At 41.2% G+C, this 21,768-nt stretch overlaps 1 protein-coding gene across 1 annotated transcript in view; it reads right to left on the bottom strand.

The window, feature by feature from the left end:
- Positions 1–21,768, bottom strand: part of CDH13 (cadherin 13) — a 1,002,245-nt gene that overhangs the window by 364,636 nt on the left and 615,841 nt on the right. The window contains exon 6 of the mRNA XM_070613929.1: positions 2,871–3,015. Within this exon, the coding sequence (XP_070470030.1) occupies positions 2,871–3,015 (145 nt within the window). The remainder of the gene's footprint in view (positions 1–2,870; positions 3,016–21,768) is intronic.

Here is a 21,768-nt window from a genome sequence, read left to right as displayed (position 1 = left end):
CATAAGAAAGAGACATGAGAGGAGACGGACCCCAAAGTTTAATTCTGTTTAATGCTAGAGAGTGAGCAACCACTCACGTTAAATGAAAAGTGATTCAATGAGCCCGGCTATTTGGCCAGAAGAGCTGGTCAGTTCCTGTCAGGAGCTAAATCAGTTCATCTGATAGAACTGTATAAACCCTCCCCCGAGTTGGGCCTGCAAAGAATCCGGTGAAGAATGTGAGGGGACGTGGCTGACTCCAGCATGGTACATGGGAAGGAGGCTGGGCCTTCAAGCCTGAAATGTGGACACTGATTCTGGCTCACCCACCAGCTGTGTGACCTTGGGCACGTTCTCAGACCTCTTTGAGGTTCAGTTTTCTCATCTGTATGATGGGGAGAGGGGTACCCACCTCTGAGAGTAGGAAGAGGCATGGTGGAGGAAATGAGACAGTGTCTGTAAAGGACTCAGCACACAGTAAGTATTTTCACCAGGAAGCGTGTGGGGCAGTTGAAAGAGCACATGATTTGAAGGTAGACGATACAGCTTGAGTCCTGAACACTGTCCCCCATCTATTATTTGCGTGAACTAGGCAGAGTCACTGAACTCTTTCCAGGGTCAGCATCACCCTTTGTGAAATGGATCCGGTACAATGTCTACAACACGTAGGATTCTATGAGGCTCCAATGAACAGTGCGTTATGGAAACAGGAGAGATGATCACGTTTATAGCCAGTCAGGGTTTGTTGTTATAACTTACAAACGGTTTAGGGTGGGGAGGGGATTGGAAAAGGGCTGCCATCCCCTTTCTCAGATCCCTACTGTTCTCAGGGATGCTTCGGACGCCTCTGCTTGAGCTCTCTTACAGGGTGCTAAGTGATCTATGAGATTTTTCCTCTAAAAGTTTTTCACAACATTTCCACATTCTTGACCCCAATTTGACTAACTCCATTTCAATTCCTACTTTAGAGTTAAATCCAGAGGGGACTGAAAAAGAAAACAATGATTCGGGCCAAATTCTGCATAGCTGGAAGAAACTGCTCCATACAGACATCCCATTCTTTATGGGTTTTCATAGAATAATACCAACCATAATAGAAGTTTGAGGTGTTTTATGTTTTGCTGGAGATGCATAACCCGCCCCCCCCCGCCACAACCAAACTGCTTTATGCTTTAAGAAATTCAATGTGCATAAAGGATTCCATTTTTCTTTGCAAATATGACACGTATATAAGGCAATAAAATTTGAAATTCTTTCTGAAACTTTAAGGAAGGGCACAGTGGGAAGAAAACTGGACATCGTCTAATCATATACACACATAATATACGAAGACGCATGCACATGCTCAGGGTCGCCTTGAATGCAACTGCTGTCATTTACATTTAGAACACTTTTCTGGCGCATCTTGGATTCTAATCACTCGTGCACAGGGCCTGGGTACCACAGATGGAAAGTGGGAATCATTTTCTGCTCTGCTCAAACCCCAGCCTCTTTAATAGCTTTCCCCGTCAGTTCTCCTAACTTGTTCTGCACATCAGCTCGTTTAATAAAATGTCTGTAAACAGCAAACCCAAATTCCAGGGTCCCTCTCACCAGATGTCATCTCTCCATCAAAAGCAGCCTATGAGCAGTGCCACGAGGAAGGGCCACCCCAGAGCGATCTGACCCACCTTCCCCTGACTGCTCTCCATCTCTCCAGGCCTGTTACTACTCCTCTGTCTGCACCCACTCCCCTAAATGCCCTCTCCTTTTTACAGAATGCATTCAAATCCCAGAAGGGAGAGGGTGACTCCTGGCCCCGGGGATCTGAAGAAGTGCATAGAGACCCAGCTCCTTGAAGCTGAAGGGAGGTGTTAGGCACCTTGAACACAATTATTCACCTGGCAGTCTAAGCAGGTTACCATGACGACGCTCCCAGAGCCTCATGTATCTACATGTTATTGAGACATCCCATCAATTTGGCGAAAGGGAGAAAAAAAACCCAGTCAAAGCAGTTCTCGGGCTTTCATCTCCTGTCTGGCCTGCTAAATGACTTTTTTACTTACTTGTTTTGGCGTAATCTGGACATGGCAATGGTGATACTCTTAATATGGCACTTATTCACTCAAATGCATTTTAAAGCTTAAAATCGAAGTCCAGCCTTATAATAGGGATTTTTCTACTTTGTTCTTCACTTTCTTAAGAATTGTACTCAAGAGTGACTCCTCCTGCTGGTCACAGAATGCTTAAATTCGTATCTATTGGGCCAAAAAAGGGAGCTCTAAATTCTAAAACCGTCTCTGACAGAAAGTTTAAATGTGCGAAAAAGATAACAGGCGCTCTGCCGTACTGTGGGTGATTTCCATAACAGTAGGTACGTGTAGTTCCAGAGAGAGAAAGAAAATGTCTTGCCTTCGGCCCTTTGACTGAAGACAAAAGCTTTCTCCATGCACATCTTCTAAGGAAGGGAAAAAAAGGCCTATTCGTTTTTCCAAAATGGTTCTTATTAAAAGACAATTATGAAAAGAAATAACTGAGGAGCTTGCAGTGGGGACCTTCGTTTTCTTCAGAGCCCTGCTGTACCACCAAGTTCAGCCTTGGGCCCTCCTAAGGCTGAGCTAAGATATTTACATGCTGTCGGACAGTAGCTATGCATTAGAGACTCAGATGTCAGTCATCCTTGAAGGATAACCTTCAGAGACAAGGGAAGATATTTCACCGCTGGCAACACCCGCACTGTATTCTGAGTCGCAGCTTCCCAGCTCTTGCTTCTATCCAGGGAAATAATATGTCAGTGTTAATGCACACCATCAAGAAGTCGGAGCAGAAATAAAACAGTCTCCAGAATCCCCAAAGATCACAGTATGCCACTTCCAAAGCCATGATGCTGAAGGTAAGCCAACTTAACATACCTGTAGGCGATCCTTCCATGACATGGCCAATGTAGGGGCCTTCCCGAAAGATGGGTCTGTTGTCATTCTGATCAATCACGATGACTTCCAGAGGGACCGGCCCCTCGAGAGTTTTGCCATTGACATCGGTGGTCTCCACAAATAGCTATTGGAACAAAGGCATGGGGGGAGAAAGGCATTAATTCATTAGGAAAATTGAAGTCAGGCTCTCTGGAGAAAGTAGGTTATATCAGCAATTTTATGAGCCCTTGGCAATATTCAAACTTTGGTCTCAATGGATAGTCACTGGGACTAGAATAGAAACTAAACATCACAGAATAAAAGACAACGATCAGTTCACATTAAGTCCCCCTTGGGAAATTTACAATTAATTCATCAAATCTGCAAAGGAAATCCAAAAAAAAAAAAAAAAAAAAAAACAGAAAACACTTACAATCAGCCATAGCTGAGAAAATGTGCTTACATTGTTTCTGTTTTTCCAACATCATTATGCTTGAAAGGAATGTTATGCTAATAAAGATAATCGACTAAGCAGTTATGAACGTAGTACATTAAGAAATAACTGAAAGTGTTTATGGTAATTTTTAGGAGAAATTCAGGTCAATAAGTATTTATAGAGAGCCTTTCTGAGGCAAGGAAGGCATTTGCAGGGGTCCTGAATAAGACCTCAGGATTCCTGCCCGCCAGATCCTTATAATCTAGGGGGAATTTCACAATTCCACGAAACACTTCCATACGGAACTAACTTCAGATCTCAAGAATGAAGAAAACAGCATAAAAAAAGCCCCTCAACTTTACTGTTTATCTTGCAAACAAGGAATTATGTCATGGCGTTTCCAGTGAATCACAGCGACTTTATGCGCTCGTTTTCTGTGCCTAATTCAGCCTTGATTTAACTCGGCAGCAACAGTAACACTTCTCCTCGGGTCTCAGTCCCTGCATTGGGAGTAGTTGAGTATTTCAGTCAGAGAAGGGCCTTTGCAGCTGGAATCCCAGCACAGCTGTTTGCTAGCTATGTGACCTTAAGCAACACACTTAATCTCTCAGTTTTCTTATCTGTAAAATGGGGTTAATAAAAACACCCATTATTAGAAATAATAACCAACATTATCCAGTGCTTACGTAGGCTCTCTACTCTGTTAACTCACTTGATCCTCACTGTAACCCTGCGGACCATTTGTGGGGAGGGAATGGAAGCAGAGGTTAAGTGGTGGAGTCTGGATTCGACCCCATGACGTCAATTGCTAGAGTTTACATTTCTATCCGCCATACACAACGTTTCTGAAGCACTTAATCTAATACCTGTCACATAATATATCTCAAGAGTATGAAATGCTGCTATTGTTATTGATATTAACACTATGGTCAAAACTAGCCCAAATTAGGAAAATAAAAGAGAAATACTTTGTCGCAAATCAGCACAGTCGTACCCTACCTGATGGTATTGTAAACTGGTACCATCCTTTTGGAAAGTAGCACGACAAAATTCAGCGAAAGCTATGAGGGACTCTCACGCTGTCTCATGTGAACATCGCTCCTGGTTCTGTTTGAGACAGGTTGCGCTGCACATATGAAAGTATTCATTGCAGTGTTGTTTCTAATAATGAAATAACACTGGCATCCACTAAATGTCCAGTGGAATAAATGTTTTTGTAGCAATATGCTAGAATCCAGGCACTAGATAACATAATCATTAAATCTTGTCGATCTACTTAGAATATTGTGTGAAAATACACAAAATAGCATGCGCATCATATACGTATAACGTAAACATATGGACAGAATTTGAAGATAGTAAGCAAATATAAAACCAGGAATGCTTGGATAGAGGAATATTTTTCTTATTTTTTCTTTAACGTTACTTTATCCTTTCATCAGCAAATTCACACACACACACACACACACACACACACACACACACACACACACCTTCGATTTCCGGGGCAGATAAAATAATGCATGGGAACCTTAATTAAGAAGAAATTAAATGGGCAGAGCCTTTTAACATCTGCACACAAAGGAGATCTTACAGAGAATGAACTTTTATACATTTATGCTGCTTTTTAAAGCTCCCAAGAGAATACTGCTAAACAAAGGAAATCAAAATAAAGCTTAGGGGAAATTCCATGTAATAATGAAGTTCTGGCCTTTTGTCTTCCTAAAATAGCCAAGAACTTGACTTTATTTAAACCAAAAAGACCTATGTCTAAAGATAACAAATATCTTGGGTCTGAATCCTAAGCTTTCACATTCTACAAGACTTGACCAGTATCATAAGCCACACGTAGGACAGAGGAACAGAATTCACATTTGCCGAATACCAATGTGTTGGACCTGGGAGGGGCAGACTCCAAATCCATCTCAACATAATGCGAAAGACAGACAGACACTAAAAAGATACAACTGATTAGGATAAATGGAAAATGTTGAGCTGAATCTCATACAGCCAACTATAAAAGCAGACAAAGTGATAGCATTTTATGTTACAGTACTACCCAGAGTTTGACTCCTGGATTTTTTAATGGAAATCAAAATCATTAGAAGTCAAGACCTTTGGCACAGCATTAAAAACAGAAAAGTTCTCTTAAGGGGCATTTATTAATTTCAAAGTTAATTTAACAAAAAACTCATTGAAGACTGACGACACATCAGTCCCTACAGTGAGCGTGGGCTATCCAGCAGTTAACAAAAAAGACATTCTGGCATGAAGAGACAGATGATTAGCAAGGTAAAATACATGAATAAGATCCTTTCAGTTAGAGATAAGGGATATGAAGGGACAAAAGAGGTCGATATATTCAAGCTGCACTGTCCAATATGACAGTCAGTACCACATATGGCTATTTAAATTTAAATTAAAGATAAAATTAAAAAGTCCAATTCTTCAATTGCACTAGCCACATTCAAGAGCTCAATAGCCACATGTAGCTAGTGGCTACCATATTGAACAATGCAGATGCAGACTATTTCTATCATTGGAGCGTTCTATTGGACAGAGCGGGGCCACAGTGTGATTGAGAGAAAGAGCGTATGGGCATTGGTTGGGGGGAAGCACCTATTTTGGATAAATAGTTGGAAAGGCCTTATTGCTGAGGGAACATTTCAGCTGAGACTTGAATGACAAGAAAGCAGAAGGAGCTGGTGATACAAAAATGCATGGAAGAAGAGTTCTAGACAGTAGAAACAGCAAACGCATAGGTCTCAAGCTCTGCATTCTATTTGGGATGGTATTGGCACAAGAGGAAGTCAAATAATTGGGGCTCCACTCAATTCCAGTGGAGCAGACTGAGGTTTATCCTGCTATAACATTCTTTGCATAAAACAGTTTGGGCAGAGTGAGAAGAGAAGGCTTTTTCTCTGTGAGTTGCTGAGTAGACCAAGATGAGGAAAGGAAAAGTATATCAGGTTTTTTCTTTACAAAGGAAAATATGGTAGACTGAATAAAATATATAATAGGAAATGCTAGTGTTTTATTAAGTGGCCCATATATTTTTCAAAAGGCATATTAATAAAGTGAATGAAAATTAAGCACAGCGTTATTCTCTCCCATTGAGATGGAACACCCCTGGAAGGAGTAAGTCATTAAGTTTTATAATTAGAGGGCCTAAGGGTCATCCAGGGAACTAGCTGGAAATGTAGGGTCTTTAGGGATCTATGTTTAACCAGCACTTCGAGAGATTCTGGTGTTAGTGGTTCTCTGCCCACACTCTGCAAAGCTTGGCCCGTCATGGAGGGGAGATAGAGAGACCATCCGTTTTACACTCCCATGGCACTGTACCTTTCCTTTATAACACTTTCCATAATATGTACTCATTTATTTGTGTGACAATTCAATTAATGTCTGCTTCTCTGTCTGGCCCCATGAAGACAGAGGTGTGATGGATGTTTCTGCCCATTAGGGAATCCCCAAGGCCAAGACCCGATGCTTTGCACAAAACCGGCATCTGACAATGTGGATTGCATACGGTCCTCTGCTGAAGAGGCAATACCTCTTTAAGAGATTGGATCTAAGGTTTCCACCTCAGCTTTGGCCATGTGTCCTTTCTCTCCATCCCCGGCACATGAGGGCTGATAGTCGGTCCTGACTCCCGTTGACTCTTTGTGCAGTCTTAATTCGTGAATAAGAACCACAGTGGTGAACAATACCTAAGCATGTTAAATTGATTACCTGCCTTTTAAAAGAAGGAAACTAACATTTATTTGATGTCCAATACATGCCTGAGCTTTTTATGCATTGTCTCCTTTGGCTCAAAACAACTTTTTTGAAATTCCTATTGCAACAAAACTCAAGAGAAATTTAAGTACCTGCTCTATGATCAAAAGCTGGTTTGTGACTCAGCTGGATCCAAATTTAGGTCTGAATCCAAAATTCATGCCTTCCCCAACTATGCTCATATTTGCTAAATGCTCTTTCATGGACTTCCTTTACATTTTTATTTTATTCTCTTTACTAACTGTGTTATCTATTTAATAGTTTTGCTTTATATTGATAGCTGTTTCAATGTTGCCTCATTCAAGTCAAAGTTATCCATGAATTTAGGGGTATGATGAGCTTATTCCAGATCTTTCCTAATACACATGAAAATACATATTAAAACACATGATGAGCCTCTGTGTATAATGTAACACTACCACAAATGACAGGTTGGGGAATATTGCAGTATCAGCTTAGTTACAACATGTTCCCTTCTGGGATGTCACAGACTTCCTAAAAGAAAAGAAAAAAGTTGTCCTTCTTATAAACTTAGCTCTTAAATGACCACAGGGAATAGTATGGGGAGGGGCACGGGGGATGCAGTTCACACCTAATGTGTTTAAAGGAAAAATACTTTCTCCAAGGGTGGAGACATGAAGGTACTGCAGGACCGTGAGCTAATTGCCCCACTTCAGGGGGCAGTGGAAGATGGGCACCAGGTTACATGTGCTGATCTCTGAGTCTTGTGTGTAGGAAGCGAGGGGGCTTGACCTCTGAAGTGGGGAGGGGATGGTGAAAAACCATGGGAGCCAGAGCGGGAGCAAAATTGCCAGAATAGCTTTAGCTGAAGCGTGAATGTGGGGTCTCCACATCCACCCTCTGGCACCCCAGCACCTAGGTTCCTCTATTCTCCTTCCATATCTTGGGGATATCTCTACTACAGCTGTGAGCTATCAAGTCACATGGTACTGACTCTTCACACCAATTAATGCACCATAACAAGGAGAGGGGCTGTACATAATGCATAGACAAGAGTCCCTTCTTAAAAAACAGGAAGATAATGAACCAAATTACCAAGCACGTACAAGCACGCTGGCCTTCAGCATCACAGCAGACTATTAACATCTTACCCTTCATCTGGCTCACCCTCTCATCTCTGTTTATGAAAGACACAGTTTAGACAGACAAAATTTGATGCTGTGATCTGACCCAAAGGGATGAACCGATGAAAACCAAAATGTTCTACGAGGTTTTTTGGGTGAAGGCCAAAATGAAGAAACTGGCTCTTAAAAGCCAATATTTCTTATAATATGAGATGACCCAAGCAACAGATGTCAAACCTGGATCAATGGAATAAGAAACAAAGCACGACATACATGCTTTGTTGTCTATGAACTCGTGAGTCATTTTGAGGGAAAACAATTTAGAAAACACTTCAGTGACCTTTTTGAACTCTGATGATTCTGCTTTGGGTCAAATATTCAAATGAAGTAAAACACACACACACACAGTGAATGGCTTATTGAGAGGATGTAGTTCATCATCTGGTTATCAGTGGATTGTGTGTGTGCACACGTGCTTTTCAGCTATATGTTTTTGGATCACATGAAATGGGGAGAACCTATGAGCCATGACTCTAACATGGACTCAGTTCTCTTTTGGACACAGATAAGATGAATCCCACCTGACTGAGAATGTTCCCTCCAAGTTACCTCTTTGTAGCTCTAAAACGTTTTGCAACATAGACGCTGCCATTTACACCATCTCCGAAATACCTCTTATAGGGACTTCTGCTTGGCCCAGTTTATAAGTCACAAATGAAGATGGGTCTCATTCCTTTCACTCCAAATATCATCTTTTGTAATAAAGAATAGTTAAAATGCTGGAAATATAGGATGATAACTGGAAGTTCACTGCACGCAAGTAGAGATCGACATAGGTCTAACAAATATTGGACATCTCAAATGAAACACGACTGTGAATTCAGACATAGAGACTCACACAAAACCTTGAAGTATATATGAAAAATAAGATGCCAGTGTTTGCCTCCAAAGCAAAGATAAAGGAAAGATGCAACTGAATGATTGTGAAGGTGCTATGACCACAACGCTCCATGCTGGTGGAATCTCAACTTGATACAATCTTCAAGAACTTCAAGGATGTTTACAGCTTAAAAAAAAAATCTGTAAAGATTCCATGGAAATAAAGAAGCCCACAGAAATTTTTGAGTAAGTATGCTCTTGTGAATTTATTTATAACAGATAATCTCTAAAGGCTCAGAGTGGTTGGAAGATTTTTTAAAACTTTACTTTCCACTGTGGATGTAATGTTTGTTGTGATAAGAAGGAAAAAGAAAATGATAAAACTAATCCTAACTTATTTGATTAATGTGAAACTTAAATTGCCGTTACTTTTTGTGCCTGAGTTCTTACATATTGAATTCATACAGTATCATATTCACTTATTATAGGCTCCTTTGATAGAGACTTGTGTATTCTACATGTAGATGAGAACACGCTCGTGGCCCAATTAGATCATAAACAACTCTAAGGCAGCCACACTATTTTCTAGGTATTCCTTCTACACCTAATTAAGTGCCTTAAATAAAGAAAGCACTGATAGCTATTTTTACTGAGTTTCGCTTTGCAATTCTCACATCCCCCCCACCTCCCAGCATCTCACAAAGATCGAACAAGGCTTGTCCGTCAAAGACACCCTCATTGCTTACTGAAATTATACTAGACTTGGAATGAGAAGGTCTGCCTTCAAATTTCGGCTCTGCTACCTATAGAGTGGCTATGGTAGGCAGTGTAATGGCCTTCCCAAGGATTTTTATGTCCTAATACCTGGAACCTGTGGAATGTTAGAGTACGTGGCAAAGGGGAATTAAGGTTGCAAATGAAATTAAGGTTACTGATCTGCTGACCTTAAATAGAGAGATTAGCCTGGATTATCTGGAAGAGTTCAATGTAATCACAAGGATGCTTGGGAAGGGGGAAGAAGAGACGGTCTGAGTGATGCAGTGTGAGAAGGGATTTGACCAGCCATTGCTGGCTTTGAAGATGGAGGAAGAGGCCACGAGCCAAGGAATGCAGGCAGCCACTAGACTCTAGAAAAGGCAATGATCCTGCTCTATAGCCTCTAGAAGACAAGGCAAGCCGGCTGGCACATTGATTTCAGCCCAGTGAGATACACGTTGGACTCTAAACCAATAGAAGAGCAACATAACAAATTTGTGTTGTTTTGAGTCAATGTGGGAATTTGCTACAGCAGCACCTGGAAATTAATACCGTGGCCACGGAATTTTTAGAACGAAAGTAGGTACTGTTAACAATTAAGCCAAAACAACAAGTACAAACCAAAATTGTCCTAGGTAAACCGGGCCACACGGTGATGCTATCTTATTAGATAACTTCGGTTTCCAGGTCTCAGTTTGCACATGTAAATGTGCAAATGATGTTTAGAATAACACTCTCAGGGTTTTTTGTTAAAGAAATAAAAATATAAATGAGCATGTGTAGCACAATTCCAGGCACATAGAAATTCTAAACAACGGTTTCTGAGTTCAGAGGAGGGTTTGGCGCCTCGGCATTCATTCATTCCCAATAGACCTTTATTCAGACTCTTGCAAAGGCAAATGCAGTTCTCTCGATTCAATTCCTATTTGTCAGCCATTAACCCTTTGAAATTGCTTTTCTATTCCAGCAATCCAGATTTCTCTTTGACACCAATCACTTGCACTTCCAGTTATTTTTCTCAGCTTTATTCATTTATCGAAGTTGAATCTCATTATGGACCAACTCCTGGAGAGTCCCCAGGGAAACGATATTTTGAGCCTTTTGTAACATTCCTCCACCTTCGTTTACACAGCTCTGTGTAATCTCCCCCTTGACAGACTGAATGTGGTGTGTACGGCTCCCTCTAAGAAGGATCAAAGGGGTGATCAAAGTTTCCTACCTGTTAGATTATTAATTAAAGATCTTGATACTATTATCAAATGGTCTTTGAAAAGCTTGCTCTGCTTAGAGATATAGTATTTCCTTTGTCAATTTGAAATTCTGCTTCTAAAGTATTTTTTCATGAAACATAAGAAAAACATTTTTTTCTTACGTATTCATGCTCACAACCACGCTGGACCTTGAGGGCATTTTTCTATTTAACTTCTGAGGTAACTTTACTTATGTGGAAGAAATCAATGCAGATATTCAAAACAATTTTATTTAAGCAGCTTGGCTAAAGTCTCAGTGAATATCCTTACCCCAAGAGGGGACACAGGCTAAAAATTTTAATTGGTTCAAGTATAATTTATATAAATCATGGATGTTGGAATTATGCCAGATCCATTAAGGATATGTGCAAGGTTTAAGGGGATTATTGTGCAAAGATGAGAAATATAATACTTTAGAAAACAAGCCATAGGAGAAAGTTACTGTGGATTTTATTTTCATTTGCCCTTCTCTCTCTCCAAAAGTGCAATTCAGAGGAATGGAATGGAATGCAACACTTTTTTTTTTTTTTATTTTAGTTTCCAAATCTAAAGTCATTTTGTTAAATACGAATTAAAATATGTTTTATAAACCATGACGTTCTCCAAAAATTAAAGTTGAGATATAAAAATTAATTTATAGCCTAATAAATTCCAGGTGGATTAAAGTATTAGGAGAAAAGAAGCAATGGAATATTATGTAATAGAGTAGGGACTGCCTTTCTAAACCAGTATTAATGGCAAAAGTTATTATGTGAGTTATTGAGAGATTAAATTACTTAAATGCAAGTTTCCTTGTATGACTAAAATATCATAAGCAAAATAAACAGAAAACTGAGCAAAATATTTGCATCATATAAAATAGAGGCTTACTATCCTGAATATACAAAGAGCTGGTTAAATATCAATAGGGAAAAAACAACAATTAGCAAAACAAGAAAGCAAAAAAAACAATAAGCATATCAGGAAATTAAAATGAGATAGATTTTGCTTATAAAATTGCCAAAATAATTAGAAAAATTATAGTCACTGTTTGACAAACTTGTGAGGAAACAAATTCTCATACATCACTCATGATATTAAAACATCCTGGGGCCGGCCCAGTGGCACAGCGGTTAAGTGCACATGTTCCTCTTCGGCAGCCCGGAGTTCACCGGTTCGGATCCCAGGTGCGGACATGGCACTGCTTGTCAAGCCATGCTGTGGTAGGCATCCCACGTATGAAATAGAGGAAGATGGGCACGGATGTTAGCTCAGGGCCAGTCTTCCTCAGCACAAAGAGGAGGATTGGCAGCAGTTAGCTCAGGGCTAATCTTCATCCCCCCAAAAAACAAACATCTTTCTGTAGTACAATTTGTCAATATGCATCACAAGCCTTGAAAACATGTGATTTTACTTGTAGAAATTTAGCCTCGGGGCTACATGTGTGTGGGGGTGGGGGCCTTGTTTAGTAACATGTATACTCATTTTGATATTGCTTAAAAACAGGAAATAGCACAAACAGTACAATGTTCTAACGGGATATTGATGAAATAAACTAGGCTACCTGCACAAAGTGGAACACTACTTTGCAGAAACACTTTGGGGATGGAAAAATATATTAATGCTATGATGTTCATGGTTTGAAGTAAATACCTGATTGCAAAGCAGTATGTAGTACATAATGTAATTTTTGAAAAATAGACAAAGATGTCACACTATTAAGATTATACTAAAATATTCACGGTGGTTTTATGGCAGGTGATTTTTGACTTGGCTTCCCTATACTTTTCCAGATTTTCTCTAATGAGCATGTGTTAATTTCAGAGTTAAAAAAGAATCTATAACATTTATCTTAAAATAGTAGCTTATTCAGACAGCGACTGAAGATTGTCTACAGTGTATTACAAATGGGGAGATGGGATCTGTGAAACTCTGGACATCTACCATCTCTCAGTATTGATGACTAACGGGAAACAAGTGAACATCACGGATATCAGAGATCATCAGTGTTACAGCAGAATATAGAGAGTAGCTGGCTTCTTTAGTCTTCACAGTTCTCTCATTTGGGGATTACAAAAAAGACAGCACTTATAACATGGAACTTGGTCTCATCAGCTTTACCTTCTGAACCACCACTGTTACCAATGTCTGCTTTTCCTCTGAATCTTCACTTTTAACCTCACTGATAAATCCTGAGAACCAGGGAAGAGCTAAGGTTCCAAGCATGGACTTTCGATTCAGGGAGACTTGGTTTCAAGTCCCGATTTTATCCCTTATCAGCTCTGTGGTTTTAAACTTATTCACTTACCTTCTTAGAACGTCAATTTCCTCGTCTTTAAAATGGGAGAGTGCGACCTATCTCACAGGGTGGTTGTGAGGTAACATACATGATGTTTGCAAAGCACTTAGCAGAACATCTGGCACATACAAGTGCTAAATTAAGTAATAGCCGCCAGTGTCCTTAAAGTTTTTTGTGAAGCAAGAAAAATACCCCAGTGATGTTGTGCTCCTGATTAGGGTTCACAATGTCAAGCACAGAAGGAAAATCTTTCATATGTCACAGATGCTGCCTATAGGAAGCTGAAGCTCGTTTAGAATCAAGAAGAAACATCAGCCTCTTGGTGCCATGTCCCCTGTTGGGATCTCCACGGGAGAAGTGGATTTGTCTAAGGTCATGGGCCCCACCCAGGTCTCTCCTTCCTACCTTGCTCCCACCCTGTTTGCAGAACGACGGTCAATGCCCAGCTTCAGGGCCACACTCAGCTCTGAGGAGACCTCATTGTTTTTCTGGCCCTCATCAAACATCCAGTTCCCCATCTCTGCTATATTGTCCTACTGTCTGGGCTTCAGGCTGCAAACCCCTGCATCTACTTAGCACTTTGCGTTGGCCTTAACCCCTGTTCTAGTTTCTCCTTGGGAACAATGCTGAGGATTCCTTGCCCTTCCAGGTGTACCCTCACCAGCCTCCCTTTCCAAACTGGTCCCCTCTATCAGCGGCACACTCTAACCTTAAGGGCAGGCAGGGAAATGCTTTCTTTTTAAAATTAAACTTTTTATTTTGAAAAGGTTTTTATTCACATGCAAGTATAAGAGATAACATGGAGAGATACCATATAGTCTTTATCCAGTTTCCCCCAGTGGTAAAATCTTGCAAAACTGGTACAAAATTGCAAGCAGGGCGTTGACATCAATATGGTCCTGGATCTTATTCAGATTTCCTCGGTTTTACTTGTCCTCGTATTTGTGTATGTGCATGCACAGATGCCTGTGTATTTAGATCTATGCTTATATCTATCATACACTCAAGATACAGAACAGTTTTATTTCCAAAAGTGTCTCCTGTGTTGGAGAACAATGCATTTAAAATTTTAATTTGCATCCCACTTTGGGGCATATATCCAAGGGAGTTAAAAGCAAGGTCTCGAAGAGAGATTGGCACACCTATATTCATAGCAGCACTATCCACGATTGCCAAGAGGTGGAAGCAACCCGTGTCCATTGGCAGATGAATGGCTAAAAAAAGCATGGTATGGACATACAATGGAATATTACTGAGCCTGCAAAAGGAAGGGAATCTGGCCACATACTACACCATGGATGAACATTGAGGACGTTATGTCAAGTGAAATAAACCAGTCACCAAAAGACAAATACTATATGATTCTTCTGATATCAAGTATCTAAGGATGCCCAGTCCTCTTTACTCACATGTAACCCATACAAACAAATTCAAATTCAGATAAACAGAGAGAAGAATGGTGGTTATCAGGGGCTGAGGGGAGAGGGGAAAGGGTGTTGTTTTAATGGACATAGAGTTTCAGATGTGCAAGATGAAGAAGTTCTGAAGATCTGTTTCACAACAATGAAATGTAATAAACATTACTAACTATAATTTAAAAATGGTTGACAAAAATTTTGTGTTATCTGCTTTTTTATCACAATTAAAAAACCCTTTAATTTGCATGGAAATTTGACACTGGAAACGTGAGTAATGCAGATTCCCGGGACCAAAGCCCAGGTTCTCAGTGGGGCTCAGGCATCTGTGTTAAAGTCATCCCAAGTAATTCCGACGCAGTGACCTAAAGATTGCGCTTTGGGCAAACCTGCTCTGGGGCAGGTCGATGCTCCTCATTTTATCATCAAACAGCAGGTGCTAGGACCCAAGAGACACCATCCCTGGTTGGGGCAGCTTGACTAGCAGGGCACAGGTTCCACAAACTTGCTTATTGTGCCTAAGACCCTCATGGTAATGAGCAACAGAAATAGTTAGGACCCCCTGACTGTCATCGATGCCAGCATGCAACTGAGTTGTTCCCTTCGATCTTGCACATTTTTTCCTTAAGCATTTCATACTAAGACACCGTCTTTGCAAGAGAGGAATCAATATTAGCTCCTAGGTGGATGGTGGCGCAGTTATTGAGTTGAAGAAGCCTGGGGCCCACCAACTTGATGCCCAATCCTTTTCAGCCACATCCTGTCCATCAGCTGGTCCATCAGCTGGTCCCTCCTCTCTCCTGAACCTGAGCATCTCTCACCATCCGTGGGTTACCCTCTCATCTAAGCCACCATCCCTCACCACGTTGCAGAGTATCTCTCACTGTTCTCTCTATTCCTGTTCTTACGCTCACACTCCATTCACCACACAGCTTTCAGGGGTATCTTTCAAAACGCAAATTGGAGTTTTCACTCTTCTGCTTCCCAACTATCCTACATCAATTGTGTCCCAAGTCCTCAGTGTGGCCCACAAGTCCCTGATGCCAACCTTGGATATATCCTTGACCACATCTTCAACATCATTGACTACAATCATTCCAGTCCAGCCACACAATTCTTGGTGTTCTTCAAGCCTGCTAAGTTAATTTCCGTGTCAGGGTCTCTGAAGATGCTGTTCCCTCACCTAGGAGGAGTTTTCATGGCTTGCTCCTTTATTTCATTCGTGTCTTTCCTCAAAACAGAGGCCTTCCTTAACTACTTGATCAAAAGTAGTCATCCCTCCATCCATGTCCATCACTTATCCCTCTGTTCTTTCCATGGCGCTGGTTGTTCCAGGCCTATTATGCAGCTATGTCTTTAATCTCTGCCACCCCAGCTAGAAAGTACGCTCATGAGGACAGGGGATCTGTCGTCTGGTTCCCACAGCACAGTAGAACAGTGCCTTTTATGTAGTAGGTTTGCAGTAAATGTAACAAATGAACAATGAATGAGCTGAGGGTTTTGAGTTTATAGGAAAGTCTCTTTTTTTTTCTAGAGGACAGATCAATAGACAAGAAAGAAGTGACACTTATCTTTTGCGAATTCCCTGAGAGTGAACCCAGCTCAAAAGCAATGCATTAAGGATTCAACAAAAGAACATTCTGCCTGTTTCAGAGGAAGAAACCAAGTTCAGTGAAGTTGTGACAACTGTCTAAAGTGTGCAAACATATTTTACACAGGATTATTCACTGTTTGGCAATGACAGATAGAAAATGAATTTGTTCTAACACACATATTACTAATAAGCATATTTAAATGATAGAAAATAAAGCAAGTGGAACTTAATACAAATTCCAGCTCACCAAAGTGATCCCATCTCTCCCGGCTTTTATAAATGAGGCAATGCAAGTTACAGAAATTGACTCATATTTCTTGCATAAATCCCTCTTTACCATTCTTATAACCTCGCTCAGCATCTCTTCTCTGATTTTCTATTTGTGCATGAAAATGCCTCAAACAGCCAGACATGACTGTGTCAGGATCAGACGCATTCTGTTTGATTCTTCTGTATTTCCACCCAGATTGCTTGATCTTCTCTCCTTTGGCCAGATGCCCCCACCCCAGATTGGTGTACAGGTTGTGTGCTTCAGAATACACACTGTCTACATTACAATCAGCCTGCATTTGGCTTTGTTCTGGACCATCCAGACCCCCCGGCACAGTGCCACCCGACTTCCTCAAGTATCCTGGCCAGCCCAGAAAGAAAGTATCCATGTAACTTGCTCCTTTGCTTGTGACATCCCTTTCTGCGTCCTTCTGGGCTGTGCAGAGAGAAAATGAGATTTATAGACCTACCCACCACCTAGATTGTACAGCAAATGGCCCAGGAAGCATGCCACTGCCATGTAAAGGGTAAGTGCTAACGAGCCATAATTTATCTGATAGCTCCCTTCTCTTCCGCGTTTCGTTAGGTTGAACCATATGAAGCTGCAAATTTTGTAGGTCAAAGATAATCAAATATTGGTAATTCCAGCTCAAATCCAGCCTGCTGTCTGTTTTTGTAATTGAAGTATTGGAATACAGCCACGCTCACGCATTTACCTTTTGTCTAAGGCTGCTTTCCCAGTAGAACAGCAGATTTGAGCGGTGCAAAAGAGTCTGCATGGCTCACAAAGCCTACAATATTTATTATCTGGCCCTTTAGAGAAAAAGCTTTCTGATCCCTATTCTAGAATATTCCGTGCAAAGGGAGGAAGCAGGAAAACACCCAGAGAGAAATAAGAGTTTTCACATAGATTAGAAACCCAGCCTGGCAACTTGAGGTCTCTAACAAACTCTCTCTCTAATTATTTATTCATTCAACAAACATGTTGAATATAAAATAGAGGAAGATAGGCACAGATGTGAGCTCAGGGCCAATCTTCCTCAGCAAAAAGAGGAGGATTGGTGGTGGATGTTAGCTCAGGGCTAATCTTACCCCGGCCCAAAGAAAACCTCTTATGGGTCAGGAGGTAGGGGATGGTGGTGAAGGAATAATTCAGATTTGAATTTTAAAAGATCATTCTGGAAGACATGTGGTGAATGGTCAGAAGAGGTACAAGAGGAAGCTGGAGCTAGTTGACAATCTACCAAGGGAGTCCTGCGGAAAGGTGACGGCTTGCCCTACGGTATTGATTTCCTTTACAGAATAATGGTGATGAAAACTTGAACTTATTCAGAACATTCAGAGAATGGTATGTTCTATTTAATTTTGTTTTTTGGAACCAGAGGTTGAGAGTAAGAAATTTTGGTTTTAGTCCTGGATCTGTCCCAGCTGTAGCTGGCTTAGGGACCCTCAGCTAACCATCACCTCCATTTTCTTATTTGCAAGATGGCGAGAGTAACCCCTGACCGACCCTCTTCACGGGGACAAATTAGATAAACGGCTAGAAAAGCATTTTTCAGTGTAGAGTGGTACGTTCCATGTGGATGACAGGTTTCAGAGGATAAACAGGTTTCAAGGATAAACGCTCAATACCAACCAAATTAAACAAAGTGTAATCCTCCTCTGAAAATTCAGGAGGCAGTTCTAAACTCCCAAGGGCCTTCGAATCATTGTTATGAATATCAATGATTAAGTATAACCTGTAGGTAAAGAGAAAGTAGGAGACGGTCCTGACATGATAATGACTGTAGCATCACAGGCTGGATGAAGCTTTTAAAAATGAATACCTAGCGGAAGAAAGTCTGGATGGTGTATCCTCCAGCAGGTTTCTTGACACTCCTGGAGTCAATCTCTTCTCTGGCTGCCCACAGCTCACTGCAGAGACCTCAGAGACGGCCCTGGGGCAGTGTTCACAGGTACATAATGCTGACCCCCACTGGACCCTGAATTATTTGAGTGTAAGGACTGGTTTTGTATTCATCTCTGTCTCCCCAGTGCCTAGCATATATAGGTGCTCAGTATTTGTTGGTTGAACAAATGAAATCAATCAATCGATGAGCAGATGAGTAATCATTGAATGATGAATGTACCAGAGGGTATTTGTGCTTGTTTTTTTGAGAAATGAGCGATACACCCTGAAGCTTGCGATCCATATATGCTTTCTGGCTGCTCCACATCTATTGGAGCAAAGGCCTCGTCAAAGGATGCCCATTGTCTGCCTCACACAACATTTCTATTGCCATGCAGGGGAGCAAGTGCTGCTTCCAGTTTGCTCAAGTGCTGCTCCAGGGAGACACTGGCCCACAAATGTCAAAGGCTCTAACCTCGTCTCTGATCTCATCAACACACATAATGCGTCTGTAGCTGAAGGCCTTGGCTTCGCTCCTCAGGTGCTCCTGAGCCTTCCCAATTATCCCAGGGCTCTGCTCTGGGCTGACTGGCAACAGCCTCTTATTTTCCTGAGGCCAGTTATTTCTTCCCTCGGTGAGTTTACAGTCGACAACGAGCCATGTTGAACCTCCCGCTCTCTCCGATTGCCCTGCACAGCTGGGCAGAGGTTCCTAACCCAGGCTCCCGCCTGCTGATGGCTCACGGGCTGAATCTGGCCCTGATATACTCACATGGAGTTAGTCCTCCCAATGTTTAAAAATTCATTTGTCAATATCTTAAAACAGGAGTGTTTAACTAAGATTCTAGATTCCCAGGGGCCAGCCTGGTGGTACAGCGGTTAAGTGCACACGTTCCGCTTCGGCAGCCTGGGGTTCGCCGGTTCAGATCCCAGGTGCAGACATGGCACCACGTGGCAAGCCATGCTGTGGTAGGCGTCCCGCATATAAAGTAGAGGAAGATGGGCATGGATGTTAGCTCAGGGCCAGTCTTCCTCGGCAAAAAGAGGAGGATTGGCAGTAGTTAGCTCAGGGCTAATCTTCCTCAGGAAAAAAAGAAAGGTTTTAGATTCCCAGATTTTCCAGAAAAAAAAAAATCAGAAGGTATTACCGGCTGGTGGCTGTCGTTCCTACAAGGCAAAAACCTGCTGAAATGGGAGTTAATCTTCTGCAGACACTTCTATTTTCCCCAGTCCCCACAGCTCTGATTTCCTCCCCAGAACCAAGGCTGAGTGAGTTTCCTTCTATTTTCCTGCTTGCCCTGTGGTTTTCTTATACCTTCTTACACCTATATATTTCTTATATCAGTCGCAGTAACTTCCTAAGTCATGAGTATTTGGGCTTAAGACATCTGCAACCAGTGGGGGGTTCCAGACCAGTCTTCTTCCCTTCCTTTCCCATTCCAAAGGTGGGAAATCCCTCCATAGTTTGGATTCAAGATGACGCCTGTCATCTCTTTCTCTAATACCTTAGCAGTTTGCAAGAAAGATAGCTGTGTAGCTATTAGTGGTCAATGCCAATTTAAATAATTCCGTTGCCAATGAATGACCTGTGAGATGCTTGTGAGTTGATCAATTTGCTGTGCTACCAATTAATTCTGTGAAATTACACATTACTAAGAGCTTTCTGGCCAACTCTGTCAAGAAAGTGGTATAAGAGAAAGTCAACCTTGGGAAGGTAATTCCAGGTGACCTGGCCTAAATTAGCATTTTAATAATGGACAATTGTTTCACAGGGAATTGATGCCTGTTTTTACAACTTCAGGCCCAGCCCTTTACAAATGAGCTTTCAACACTGTAAGGTGAGACATCAGCAAGGCCCCTGAATTTCAATCTCCTTCTATTTGTATTCCATTCACTTTGTCAATGAACTCTATGAAATATTTCATTAACCTTCAGTTCTCATTAAAGTACTACCTGGTAGCATCATATGGCTTGTTTCCTTTAGCACTTCTTTCTTAACTTTACTTTATAAAGACTTCAAATTCAAACTAAGATATTGGCCTTGAGATATTTTTTTCTTGTTAGACTTATTCCATAACAGTTCCTAAACCGTTGCATCTCTAAGTCAGTTCAATAACTGCCAACTTTTATAACCCAACCCAGAGATCTAATGGGTTCCAGTTTGGGGCTGATTGCTTGGCTAGCGGTGTTATGTCCTTATTCTCATTCCTCGCACTTGATCTACACCCTCTCATCTGCAAATGGAAGTAACGACAAGAGAACCTGAAAAGCAGCTGGGTTTCTTACTTTTTTGATTTGCAGCACTGATTATCAGAAAAAAAAATCTTCAGACTATTTTATCAGGAAAAAACAATCAGTTCTCATAGAAATAGGGTTTTTTTTTTTCTGTTGTTTATTTCAACTGCAGTGAGCAGGACAACACTCTCACGGGTGATAAACATTTTAAAATTATTATCTTGTTTCTGTCACTTGTTCTGACCTGTTTGTTTTACTCCTAAATCAGACAATTGCTTTGTCCTCTATGCAGCCTACCACTCCCTAGCAATGCCTGGGTCTCAAAACGGTTTCTACTTCTCCCAAATGGGTCTTGGACAAGAAGTCCTCTTTCTTGGGCTGGCTCTTAAAAGAGTAGAGTTCAAGACGGCCACCATCCAACCCAGGTGTGACTAGTTGTGCCACGTTCGGTGAAGTCACTCTAGGACCAAGCAAAGCCTCCTTCCTAGGATGCTTCGCCTCTGCTGCAGGTGGAGTGTATCAATCATTTTATTTACCTAGAGTTTTTGAAGGTTTTGGATGAGCAGGTGGAAACTGGAAAGTAATCCACTCACTTATCCCATAAAGTTTGCCCTTGACCGCATTAACTTAGAGCCTTTTCTAGTTTTCTCTATCCTTTCATTCTTAAATCTGGAAACAGTTTCTTTCTCTTCCCCATCGTCTCCATCACCGGCCATATTTCTTTGCTTCCCTGTTTCTGTCACAGCTTTGCATGGATGACAACATGACATGATGTTTTATGAAACTTGCTTCACTCCTCTATCACTAGTTTTGTTTAGGAATTTAAATCTTATTCTCCTTGTTCTTAATGAAAAATGTTGATGATTTCAATATTTTATATTTCTCTCTCCAAGAAGTAAACTGTAAAGAAGTGATTTATGATTCTCTGATACTCCATTCTATTTGTCATGCACCCAGGAACCAACGGGGATGCTGATGCGAGGATAAGAGGAACAAGCTCGTTAGAAACAGCTGCACCTACTTTCCATCCCTGGC

The sequence above is a fragment of the Equus przewalskii genome, chromosome 3, assembly GCF_037783145.1.
Source record: "Equus przewalskii isolate Varuska chromosome 3, EquPr2, whole genome shotgun sequence".
Taxonomy (NCBI): domain Eukaryota; kingdom Metazoa; phylum Chordata; class Mammalia; order Perissodactyla; family Equidae; genus Equus; species Equus przewalskii.
This window is presented reverse-complemented; position numbering and strand designations above follow the sequence as displayed.